This window comes from Engystomops pustulosus, chromosome 8, assembly GCF_040894005.1.
Source record: "Engystomops pustulosus chromosome 8, aEngPut4.maternal, whole genome shotgun sequence".
NCBI classification, from domain to species: domain Eukaryota; kingdom Metazoa; phylum Chordata; class Amphibia; order Anura; family Leptodactylidae; genus Engystomops; species Engystomops pustulosus.
This window is the reverse complement of record NC_092418.1, coordinates 51,766,911-51,780,437: the sequence shown is the minus strand read 5'-3', so window position 1 is coordinate 51,780,437 and position 13,527 is coordinate 51,766,911. Positions and strand designations below refer to the sequence as shown.

Here is a 13,527-nt window from a genome sequence, read left to right as displayed (position 1 = left end):
ATGACATTGACATTTAAGAAACTGTGTTCTTCTCACGGGGATGTTAATGATCACATGCTCCTGATGTTATCACAGATCTATTAGGGAAAAATAGTATCTACTTGTAGAGTCAATTTACTGAATTGAATGACGTGAATGACAGACCCTTTTTCAGCTTTCTGTAACTGGCAAAATGTAGTGGCTTTACAAGGTTGAGTTGCACTGTTAAAGTTTAATATTTAATATTTACAAGCTGCAGGCTTATCCTTCCATGTACTTTTCTTTATCATCCACAGAAGGTGTGCAGTGGGAGGTATGAGGAACAGAAGCACCAGTAATCTTCTCCACACTTTCTGTCAGTGGCTGCTCCTGCTTTTGCCAGTGGGCATTGAGAAAAGTTAAAGAGATGTGTCCAGTAATCTCTACCAATCATTCAGTCAGCAGCCACTCTTGCCCTCCTCCCCTCTGGCTGGAGAGTCAAGTCACGTGTATGTGCCAAACACTGGGAGCTGGCACTTCTGCAGTACGCTTCAACCATTGTTTCATGCATACACATGACTTGATTCTTCCGTGCTTTTTGGGAATGTAAACTCTATACAAGAGGAATAGTGTGGCATTACTTGAATTATTATCAGGGTCAGTATACTGAATGATGGGAAACTTCTCGAGTGCTCTAAATCCATAATTGACGTACTGAATAAGAGATCTTTTGGAAGTGTTCCTGGTCCTTTTCTGAAGTTCTTTTTGTGTGTGTGTGTGCGGGGGGGGGGGGTAATTAATTCCTAACCTTGTAGTCTTAGTGCAAGGTGCAGAAACCAAACTAATAACAAAATTCATTCAATTTAAGTTAAAAAAAAAAAAAAAAGGTAATCACAATAAAGTGACGGTAACTTTTAATTTCCTTTTTAGGGTCATCAGAATGTAATGTCCACGTTGAGGTTGCAGGTATAAATAGAAGCTTGCCTTTTTATGGAATATCTGACCTAAAGGAAATTTTAAGCTTTGCAATGAATGGAAATGCTAATGTATGTGAATGTAGGCCTCTGAAAGTACTGAATTATTTAGAGGTGAGTATATTTACAAAATATTATTATTACTAATGGACTGCATAAAACCAGTAAACTAAGGCACCTTTCTCATGAACATATGATTTCTCCAGTATGAATCCTGATATCTGTCCCAGAACGTCCATGTGAAAGTGGCCTTAGTCTGACTATGATACATTTTAATTTTTAAGAAACTGTGAAGTTGCACGTAGCCCCCATTTCCCTTAAAAATATATACATATTTGTACACATACACATTTGCATACTTATATAAACACATCCATAAACTTAAATACCTACACATAAAGTGGTACACTCATATACACACTCATATACGCACATTAATACACAAACATGTCTACAGACATATGCACACATTTTTGCTCTCATATATACACTTACACACTCATACATCTTATACATAGTCATACATCGAATACCCCTCTTAATTTATATGCAGCACCCTAATGATTTTATATACATCACCAGCCTGACTAATGAATATATATATATATATATATATATAGCACGTACCTAATGAACTTATAGATAGTTCCCCAATCTTAATAATCTACAGCCCACACAAATACATTTCTATATACCCCTCTATTTCATTTATATAATGTCTCCTTCAAATTTATTTATATTGCGAGAGATCAACTCAAATGGCAACTTCAGTAAAAGTTCAGGTAACTGTTTGATTTATTTGCAAAACAGTTTAACAAAACAAAATTGCCAGCATATAACAGAAAAACCACAGTCCACCTAAACTGGCTTGACTCACAGTCCTCTGTAGGTTGTGTATCCATCCAATAGCATGGGCAGTCAATGTCACTATTGCTGATCCTTTGCTGTGTAACACTTCCAGTTCTGCATGCATTATAGCAGACTCCCAAACTACAAAAACACACCGCACACAGCTCACCTGAGCGTCCTGGATTTATCTGATGGCACCCACACAGCTCTTTGACTACTCCAATAAAAGCTGGCCCGGATCAACTGCAAGTAGCAGCTATACTACATTAAACAATGTCAGAAACCTAAGGTTTTTGACCAAACATTAACTAGCTCACTTCACAGAGGGCACTTATCTACCATCAATAATGGCCCCTTTTTTAGGGCAACGTTGTGCAATTAACCCCTTAACGCTCTGCACCGTAGCTCTACGGCGCAGAGGTATAAGGAGTGTATGAAGAGGGCTCAAGGGCTGAGTCCTCTTCATACAAAGGTGGGGGTTTTTGCATATTGCAGAAAACCCCCACCGCTTGCACCGATCGCGGCTATTAACCCCTCCGTTGCCGCCGGCAAAGTTTCCGGCAGCATTTAAAAGACAGTGGCACGCGGGCGCCGCCATCTTTGTTACGATCGCCACGCCCCCAAACGTCATCAGGGGGCGGCGATCGGTTGCCATGGTAGCCTCGGGTCTTCGTTTGACCCGAGGATACATGGCTTCTGCATATCCATTACAATGAGCCTGTGGCTCATTGTAATGTATAGTGTGCAGAAATGCCATATACTGCGATACAGAAGTATTGCAGTATATGGTAGGAACGATCTGACTATCTACGGTTAATGTACCCTAGATGGTCTAAAAAATAGTGAAAAAAAAAATGAAAAAAAAAATTTTAAAAACAAAAAAATGTATAAAATATTAAAAATTCAAATCACCCCCCTTTCCCTAGAACTGATATAAAACATAATAAACAGTAAAAATCACAGGCACATTAGGTATCGCCGTGTCCGAAAATGCCCGATCTATCAAAATATAAAAACGGTTACGGCCGGCGGTGACCTCCGAGGCGGGAAATGGCGCCCAAATGTCCGAAATGCGACTTTTACACCTTTTACATCACATAAAAAATAGAATAAAAAATGATCAATATCTTGCACAGACCTCAAAATGGTAGCAATGAAAATGTCGGTTCATTTCGCAAAAAATTACACCTCATACAGTTCCGTGCGCCAAAGTATGAAAAAGTTATTAGCTTAAGAAGATGGCAAAATTTTTTTTTTTCTTTTTTGTACACATTCGTTTCATTTTTGAAAATGTATTAAAACACAATAAAACGTATATAAATTTGGTATCACCGCGATCGCATTTTTTTTCAGCTTCGCAGTACACGGCATGTTAAAATAAATAGCATTACAGGAAAGTAAAATTTGTTACGCACAAAATAAGCCCTCACACAGGTCTGTACACGTAAAAATTAAAACGTTATGGATTTTTGAAGGTGGAGAGCGAGAAATGAGCAAAAAAAACCTGCGTCCTTAAGGGGTTAATTAAAATTTGGTGCACACTGAGGTCTAGCAATCTGCCAGTGTTAACGATAGTCTCACATAACCATCTAGCTGTTCCAACTACATAATCGGAAGCTTCTCAACCATCGTGTGGTGTATACTTATGCAGTTTGTGTGCTGGGATAGGAGTGCTTACTATTGCATTCAATCAAAAGCAGGGGACAAGAAGGACACATTTGTGTAAACTTCTTTTGTGCAGTTTGCCTCACTCATGTGCAGGTTATGCCAGATAATTCAATAGTGGCGCATGATGTTGGAAAGTTTGAACACAGTTTTTTTTACCTTTTTCTTTTTGGTGCACTTTTATTTTGAAGCGTGCAAGAATTGTGTCAAGGCACAGTAATAAGTGTCCCATAAACTATGAACACACACCAACAGGTCCTGGACCAAGTACAGCTGTGACACAAAAGTGGTGCAAACATTTAATAAACACATGTGCAAGCTCCAAAGACATTCTTTTAGTGCAAAGATAGACAAAAAACTAGCGCAGACACAATGATAGATCTTGGCCATTGTCTGCAAAGGACGGGACATTGACGACAACAAAAGCAGTAGAAGTTAGTGTGTGCTGTCGTCCGTGACTGGGCTAACAGTGATGGTAAATAATGAACACCTAAACACTGAGCTGAACTGCAGCAACTCCTCCTATGCAGTAAAACCGGGTCAACCAGCACCACAGGCGAGCAGAAGACAGGACACCACTACCACTAAGAACCCACAAAGTCTTTATAATAGACTGTAAAGGGAAGTATTTGAACACAAGGTGAATCTTCCCCGAGAAAAAGGGTCAATAACATCTATAGTGAATACTTTTGAACAGGTGTCATGGACAGACCATATTTCACCTATGTTTCCAAAATGCATTATTATCCACACCGAAACCAACAACCTCCAGTACCGACACCAGCAAATAGCAAAACACCTGGCCCCGCTAGCTCAGACCTCAGAACAAAAGCTGCAAGATAATCCTAACCTCCATGCTCTCAAGAAAGGACGGCCTTGACCACACCATCAAGGAGATCAATATCCAGCTGGCAGACAAAATCATCACCATGCCACACATCAGTTTGGCTCAATACCCCCTCATTAACCATCACCACCTGTATGACAGCAAACACCTCAACAAACAAGGGGTCAGAATGCTTGTCAAAGAACTGAAAGATCTGGTACTGGACAGAGAGCTAAGGCTTGGACCTTACACCATGCCACTCCAAAATCCTACAGTGAGGTCACCAACAATAGAACCAACCAGTCCAAAATCCAAATTGGTCTAAACCGTAATGCTCATTACAATGTATTTGAACCATATCCCTTATTATTAGTGGCTGGAACATTCAGTGTCTCAACGGCTTGGCCTGTGGGTGTAAAATGTACAGACAGAGATTTCAAGAAAGTGTAAAATGTACAGACACAGATTTCAAGAAAAGACTAGAATATATAGACAAATATAGACAAATCATCCTAGAAACATGGACTAAGACAGAGCATGAACTCAGGTGTCCTGGAAAATGGCACCCGTGAAGAGAGGAGGCAGCCACAAATGGATAAGACCAGGCTGCTCCATCCTCAATCTCAAACTGACTTCTACCTCTGAGCAGCTACATAGCACTGCCAAAGTTCCCCTACTTCAATCCAGACTACTTCAATACCCTAAAGACAGAAGCAGCTACTTTCCAAGCTCTGTGCAAAGTTCTTATGTATGGAAACCTCAATGCCAGAACTGGGTGGGAGAATGTCTCCCTGACCATGGATGGAAACATCTACATCGTTGTAGCAGAGACTGGCTGTAGTAGTCCCATACACACATATAGAAACAGACTCCACATACTAAATGGATGCACAAAGGGAGGCTCTCTAGGAAGGTGCTCAATGACCTTTTAAGTACCCAGCAATGTAGTGGACTACGTCATCACTAATATGGACTCTGCAAACATTGGTGCCTTCATAGTCACCCAACAAAAACATAACTCTGAACACAACCAGATGCTTCTATACATCAAGTCTACCAATAAACTATCATCACAAAAACCTCAGCAGACCGGCCTCTTCAGTCTCTCAAAGTCAAGGAAAAGCTCCATAATTTCTACAAAACCTTGTATGAGACAAAACCATAGGGGTAAACCAAACCATGACAGACTTCTACCACATACTGTACAAAATGGCAAAAATGTTGGATGTAAGGAGACACAACCACAAGCCTGAACCACTGGTACGATGTAATGCCCTAGAGCAGTGGTGGCGAACCTATGGCACGGGTGCCAAAGGTGGCACTCTGAGCCCTCTCAGTGGGCACTCAGGCTGTTTCCCCAGCACAGAATTCATCAAACAGGACTTAAGAGATCCTCCTACAGGACCACTACGTGACACACTCAGCGTTATTTTAAAGTGAGACTACAGGAAGAATAGATGTGGACATGGTTAGATTTTCATTGGAGCCATTGAAGCTCCTGCTCTTGGCCCCACAATTCTTCCTCTTCAGTGGGTTGTCAAGGGAAGCTCCAATGGCAATCAGAATTTTCCCTCCTGTCAACGATATTGGTGTCCTCAGGACCGTTAAAAGCTGTGCTACAGCACGGAGCAAGAAGATTTTAATAAGTTAATGCTAGAATTGCTGTGTTGGCACTTTTTAAATAAATAAGTGGATAAGGGTTGCGGTTTGGGCACTCGGTCTCTAAAAGGTTCGCTAACTCTGCCCTAGAGGAACAAAACCAAGAGCATAAAAACCTTGGAGGAAAAATTCAGAGAATTCCCAAACCCTCTAGATGCCCCGATAACCCTGCAGGAGGTAATAGAGCATCTTTTTCATAAGATATAAAAAAGCTTGTGGCCCTGATGGCATCTTACCAGAGTTGATAAAACACAGCTCACCCGCAAAAACCAAAGCCTTCAACATCAAGTGACAGCTACTTTCCTAAATCCTAGAACCAAGGCTTCATAACCCCCAAACACAAGAGCAGGGACCAGTACAACCTTCCCAATTACCGATCTGTGCCATTAGTAACTGGGGAAAGCTGTTTAATAGCGTCTTGAACAGGAGGATCTCTAGCTTCCTTAATAAGGACAATGTCCTCATCAATAGCCAAACAGGGTTCATTCCAAACCATTGCACCACACCTATAAACCCTGCACAGCCAGAACCACATTCAGAAGGCAAAGTGGGGAAGGATATAAGCCTGTTTTGTGGACTTTATAAAGGCTCTTGCCCAGGTCTCTTGAAACTTATAGAAAGCAGAATAGGAGGAAAGATCTACAATGTCATCAAAAGCTCCTATAGCAAGAACACCTGCAGTGAAGGTAAGATGTGAAGGTAAATGGAAGGAGAATGGCCTATTTTCAGCAGAGCTAAGTGGTCAGCAAGATTCAAACCTGGAGTCCTGCTTCACACCAGAACTAATCCTCATGACACTGAGGGGACATTTCTCCTTTATGCACATGACCTTCTTCTGTTATCACCAAATGAGAGAGATCTCCAGGAAAACCTGGAAATCCTGGAGAAATTCAACTCCTCCTGTGCACTACCCATCAATCTGAAGAAGATTAATACCATGGTGTTAAAGAGGAGAAAAACAAGAGCTTCCCTCCTTCACACTCAACAGCTGCCCACTGACAGTGACTCCTGCCTCAGCATTCCAGATGCCTTCCACCATAGAGCCTGGCATCAGCAGGGGGACCCTGGCAACCTGGGAACCTAAATCCAGCCAGGCACAAACATGGAGCAAACACAGCTGACCAAAGCCAAACTCATGGCAATGATAAACAAATATATCACTGATTGGAAGACCACCATAAAATCATCCCAGAAACTGACATCTACCAGAGTTTACAGAGAGACTAAATTCAAATGAAAAACTTGGTCCTGAAGAGTAAGGAAAAGAGTAATGAATACGTTTTGCAATCCAAATGCATAGATAACATTTTGGTCATCTTGGGACCCTTACCAGACATGGAGTAATGCTACAGTAAGAAGAGTTTAAAAGGGGCACAGACATATATACAGACTGCACAGACAGACATGCATGCCAAGGTAGAGCAGACTGTGCCAACAGTGCCAGGACTAGGAGGCTACCAAGGATGAGGTCCAATGCTTGCTACACTGTTCCAAAATCAGAGTGGGACACTCACTTCAGGAGACTCTCAGATCTCCTCCTGGGCTTCAGATCCATGGAGGATTCAACGGCCATATCGGCACAATGGGGCACACACTAAGGGTCCGCAAACCACGATTCTTTGGGGTTTTCAGAATATTTCCTTTTTGCGATGAAATGCCCTGGGTTTTTGGCGCACGTGATCGGATTGTTGCGCATTGGCGCCGGCTTGCATGCGACACAAAGCGGGGGGCTGGCCATCGGACAACCCGACTGATTTGGACAAACTGCGGAAATTAAAAACCGAAATTGTGTCGCAAGATCAAGCACTCACATGCACTGGGAAGAAGAAGGTGAACTCCGGTGGACCTCAGTGGGGAAGCGACACATGCAGGAGATTGGGCGCACGACCTTAGTGAATCGCGGCAGACCCAAATCCTTGTCGGACACTGCACAGTGGGGATCATGACGGGACAGGTAAGTAAATGTGCCCCAATATGTCACTGCTTGCCATAGGCTCTGAGAAACGTGATATACCATGGACTGATATAACCCCCCCCCCCCTCTCTGAGTAGACACATTATGACCCATCTAGTTTTTTTTGGGGTGACAATGTGGTTACATCAGGGTACAGATGTTAACACACTTTCATCTGGCTTCTGACATTGTACTAACACACTGACACATAGAAAGATAGATGATACAGATCAGAGATGCATGAGATGATTACACAGAGGCTGATACTGTTACTGTGAGCTCTGCTACATCTCAAAGACATGTACCTGCCTCCCCCTTCCCCCGGGCCACTCATCTCCTTGTAGCTTGTAGTTTGCAGCCTCTCTCTCTGCTCACCATGTGCTGACAGGAAGTGATCAGTGAGTGTCTATGAGCTCCATGCAGGGGGCTGAGCTACAGCCACACCGCAGAGACAGACAGAAATCTCATCTGCACAATTTGTACAATGGCGGCCTGAGCCGAAGTCAGAAGTTACTGTCTAGGGCAGTGGTGGTGAACCTATGGCACGGGTGCCAAAGGTGGCACTCATAGCCCTCTCTATGGGCACCCTCGCCATCACCCCAGCGCAGAGTTTGCCAGACAGGACTCAAGGCCTCTTGCAGTCCCAGGCAGCCCAGGATCCTAGAACGAAGCTACAATGATAACCAAAGCTTTTTCTCCTTCTTTCTACTTTATTGGTGTCCTCAGGTGCCTATACAAAATAAACATGTGACAGAGCAGGGAGTAATAAGCTACTGTTTAAATTATCGCATCGGCACTTTGCGAAAAATATGTGGGTTTTGGATGTGGTTTGGGCACTCGGCGTCTATAAGGTTTGCCATCACTGGTCTAGGGGAAACTGAAAGTGTGTACACCAGGACTGATAGAGACAGGTTGGACTTTTATCTGTGAAATGCTGCATTTTTGTTAATAACAGTGATTTAGAGAATGTGTTATTTTGTTATCCTGAGTACATATAAGAAACTTGTCTTTGTAGGAATACTCTTTTAAGAGTGATGCTACAGATAGTCAAGCACGACCAAAAACTTTGCCTATATTGTAAAAGGTTAAAAATACAGCTATCATGTTAACAGTTTAACCGATTCCCGAACGCCCGCCGTGTGTTCGCAGTGCGCGTCAGGTCCCGGTGCATGGAGAGGGCTCACTGGGGATGGTCGCTCTCTGTGACATCATTGGCAATCCATCCCCATGACAGCCTCGGGTCTTCCGAAGACCCGGGGCTGTTTCGTTTTAACCCTTTCATTACAATGTGCTATCAGCACATTGTAATGCATGAGGAGGAAAATCCCCATATACTGCCATCCTTTAATATGGCAGTATATGATAGGATCGTAAAATAGTAAAAATAAAAATAAAAAAAAGTTTAAAAAAAAAATAAAAAAACCTAAAAATTTAAATCACAACCCCTTTCCCTAGAACTGATGTAAATATAAATAAACAGTAAAAATCATAAACACATTAGGTATCGATGCATCCAAAAATGCCCGATTTATCAAAATATAACGGTTTTTCACTGCATTTAACCCTGTAACCCAAAATGGTGCCCAAACTCAAAAGTGGCACTTTTTTTCTATTTTGAAAAATATTTAAAAAATCTATAAAAAGTGATCAAAAGGTCCTACAGTCCTAAAAATGACATCATTGAAAACATCAACAAAAGTTGCAAAAAATGACACCACCCACAGCTCCGAAGTACAACGGAGCATGAAAAAGTTATTAGCGCCAGAAGATGGCAAAATTTAATAAAAAATTAGTACAGGAGGTTTTAACTTTTGTAAATGTATGAAAACATTATAAAACTTACACAAATTTGGTATCCCCATAATCGTATCAACACAAAGAATAAAGTAGACATGTCCCCTGGGGCACACAGTGAAAGCCGTAAAATCCAAGCCCACAAGAATATGGCACAAATGCGGTTTTTCACCATTTTCACTGCATTTGGAATTATTTTTTTCCAGCTTCCCAGTACATGGCATGGAAAATTCAATACCATCACTATGAAGTACAATTTGTTATGCAGAAAACAAGGCATCACAGAGCTTGTTACATGTAAAAATAAAAAAGTTAATGATTTTTGAAAAATTGGGAGTGAAAAATGGAAATGAAAAAACAAGAAAGGGTCTGGTCCTTAACTGGTTAAGAAAAGACAGAATAACACTATCAATCACAAATGAAGTTTAATTAACTAATATATTGCAATAAAATACCTGCTTATATGAATTTTCTCCAACTTTGGATCCCTTAATATTTAAAGGGACAATATACACTGAAAATGCATTAGGGGTCAGAGTGTGTACTCTCTAGATGAAAATTTTACCTATACTCTGCCCTACAGGTTTTATTCTTTTTGTATCACAATAGACTATACACAATTGTCTAAATCTGATATTTTTAACAAAATTCGATAAAATTGGTCCAACCAGTATGGTAGCATGTAGCACCTTCCTAGCAAAGGCAAAAGCAACTCAAGAGAGGTAGTTAGTAGCCAGAAAAAAACACCTATACCAAAGCTAACCGTGCCCTATCATAACGTGCCATCAGGTAGTGTTGATTACATCTGGAATTCAAGATATAATTATAGCCCAAAATTTTTAAAATAATAATTAGAAAATACTATTTTTTCAAATATTATTTTCCAAATTAATTCTGTGTACAGCTATGAAGTTATATTGGCATATGGTCTGTGGAAAAGCCAACTGATGCATCGTACATATATGGGCATCACGGGCTAAACACCCTCTATGAGAGCCACACATGGTCTATTAGCCAACCTATTTTAGTCACTTTACCTATTCGCCCCCCTCCCATCCATGGTTTCTACCCACTGAATAACAAGGTTGAGTAAAGAGGTACCTGTGAGAATGTTAAAAATGTTGTGATGTTTCTGTTTTGCTTGGTTTATTCACAATCGCCTGAAATGACATGTGATACTGCAGGATTTGCTACTGCTAGCTGGCATGTGCCCCAACCACCATGAAAGTTATTTATGTAATTGTCATGAGTAAAGTTACTTTTCTGTACATATCTTCTGGTATCGCCTAGCACTCTGTCATATTTGTACCGCTGATGCTTTGTGTTACAATATTGTAAAATCATAATAAAAATGATTGAACCAAAAATAATATTTTGATTTTATGTTTTAGGGTGAAGCTGTAAGATTAGCTCGACAACTGCCTATAAACCTGTCAAAACTTGATGTTCATGACACTATACATCGTATGAGAATACAGCTCAGTGATGACCAAAAAAATTGTATTCATGGTCGACCCTTTTTTCATCACCTCTCAGACATTCCTGAATTAGATGGCTAACTTGTTATTTGTCCTTATTTTGTTCATTCCCCTTTCAGATTAAAAAAGCATTTAGCAATGGCATAGATATGTTATCTGTCCTAGGGAGTTGAACCATTTTTATTATATCCTGGAATGGCAATTTCTTCAGAAATTGACTTTATAAAATATGCAGATCAGACACTGAAGTGCCTCCTGGCTGCTTCAACTGTTAATTTATGCAATGGAAGGTGCAAAAATTAACCACCAGCATAGCCAAGAGGCTTGATGATGTAGACCGGAGCACCACTAGCTCATTTGCATATTTTTATAAACTAGCAGGACCTATGAAAAATTGATTTATAATAAAGGGGTGTAGAATTGCATGAGTGACCTCAATCTGCTGTGTTTTTAGATCTTTACATTTAAAACTTAAAACCCCCTCCCCTTTGGTGTAAGCTTGCTACTGTTTCTAGGAAGGCTTTGGAGCAGTTTACTGCACAATCCTGTAATGTAAATGTATTTTTCCCTGTCCACTTCTTCCTACCAGTGCAAACCAAAGTATTATCACATAGCTAAATGTGAATTCCATACCTATACAAACCATTTAACTGTCCGGTTTGAAAATTAATATAAAAATGTTGTACTATTTCACATTTTGTACTACTGCATTACACTTATTAAAGTAATAAACGTTAATATTTTCAGAATTTTTATTTTATGTTGTGCTATTATTCACTGCACAGTATTTTATTGTTTTGTTTGTATTCATGCTTGTCTTTGGCAAGATTCAAGGAAATCTACCATCAAAATCAAGCATGATAAAACAGGTGCACTTACTCTCTGATCCAATAATTGTGACTGTGGAAATTTTCTAGTAATTTGTTATAAATGCATCCTTACTTCAAAAATCAACAAATTATACTAATGAGCCAGAAGGGCTGTGAGGGATGTTACCAGAGCCCCTCTCTCTGTGCTGTAGCTTCATATTCCATTACAGTGTCTCATCATCCACCTGCTAAGTTAGTTAGCAGCAGTGTAACAGCCTGTGAAGCTACAGCATGGAGGGGCTCTGGTAACGCCCCCACAGAGTCCTTGTGGCCATCAGCAGAATTTAAATGGTTAATTTTAGAAGGAAGGAGGCCATGGATAACAAATAAAAGAAGATATCCACAATCACGGTGCTTGGATCTATTAGTGTCAATGAATTATCATGCTTGATTTTCCTGGTACGCTTCATTTAATTTTGCACAATATTCACAATATAGGAACTGCTGAAGAGCGAGACCGCATGTCACTGGAGGCAGATTCAATCTTTATGCTCATGTCTGTACTGGATTGGAAAAATTAATTGTAGATCTACAAAATATTCACTGGTTACAGCTGGATACATGAACATTAACTAAAAAAGTAAAATGCCCTTTTAAGCAGTATTACTTTTCAGAAATTTGTAATTTTAGGACAAATCTTTTATTACATTTTTTTGTAAAGTTCACATCAGGAAATTCCCATTTTAGCTTTTTTGTCCCCGACACGTCTTCAACTCACTTCATTGAAAACTCTTCTATTTGAGATGTATGAGTAATTCCATACAAAGCATTTCCCATAGTTAAACAGAATTATGTAAGCTAATTAATCGGGCAGAAAAAGTGTCCCAGATTTCATAATAATCATGTTGTCTTATGATGAGAAAGCCCCTTGGAAGTTAAATGAATTTAGAATCTACAGAGATGTGGGAAATGTTAAAAAATACAATAAATATTCATGTTTTGAATAACATGATGTAATGCAGGTCACTTCAGATTATGAGGTGTCCGTGTCGTTATGTATGTCTTTTAAAGTTATAATTTCCTTTCAGTCAAACAGTTGACATGTTGAATGCACCACATAAGTAGCATAGAGAATGTTTTATTTCTTTACAAAGGGTCTGTGTAGGGTGCTAACATCACACAGTTTGTGAACATTGTTCACCGATTATGTAATCTTCAGTACAGATTGTTGGGGTTTATTAATGTTTGCTTTTTTTTGTCTTGTTTTTAGCTGAAAGACTAATATTGCAGTCTTTAAGGCAACTAAGAAATAAATAATTAGGTCATCTATCCACATAAAGTTTGGCTGAAACTGGGTACAGAATATTTGAAAACAACAGGGAATTAGGGATAGTGGCCCACAGTTATTACCTCAACCTAATTGATTACTATATACTAAGGGGCATCGGTTGGGTATATAATAGGAGGCATGGGATAGCTGGCTATATACTGGGACAATAAAAGGCAGGCTATAAATTAGGGGACATGAGCTGGCAGGCTATATATGCTAGGGGGCATGAGC

The 13,527-nt window shown here is 40.1% G+C and overlaps 1 protein-coding gene across 2 annotated transcripts in view; it reads left to right on the top strand.

The window, feature by feature from the left end:
• Window positions 1-11,909, top strand: part of PMS1 (PMS1 homolog 1, mismatch repair system component) — a 357,887-nt gene extending 345,978 nt beyond the window's left edge. For both annotated transcript variants that reach the window (XM_072120929.1, XM_072120930.1), the window contains 2 exons: window positions 889-1,046; window positions 11,071-11,909. In XM_072120929.1, the coding sequence (XP_071977030.1) occupies window positions 889-1,046; window positions 11,071-11,238 (326 nt within the window). In that variant the 3' untranslated portion in view covers window positions 11,239-11,909. The remainder of the gene's footprint in view (window positions 1-888; window positions 1,047-11,070) is intronic.
• Window positions 11,910-13,527: the final 1,618 nt, after the last annotated feature.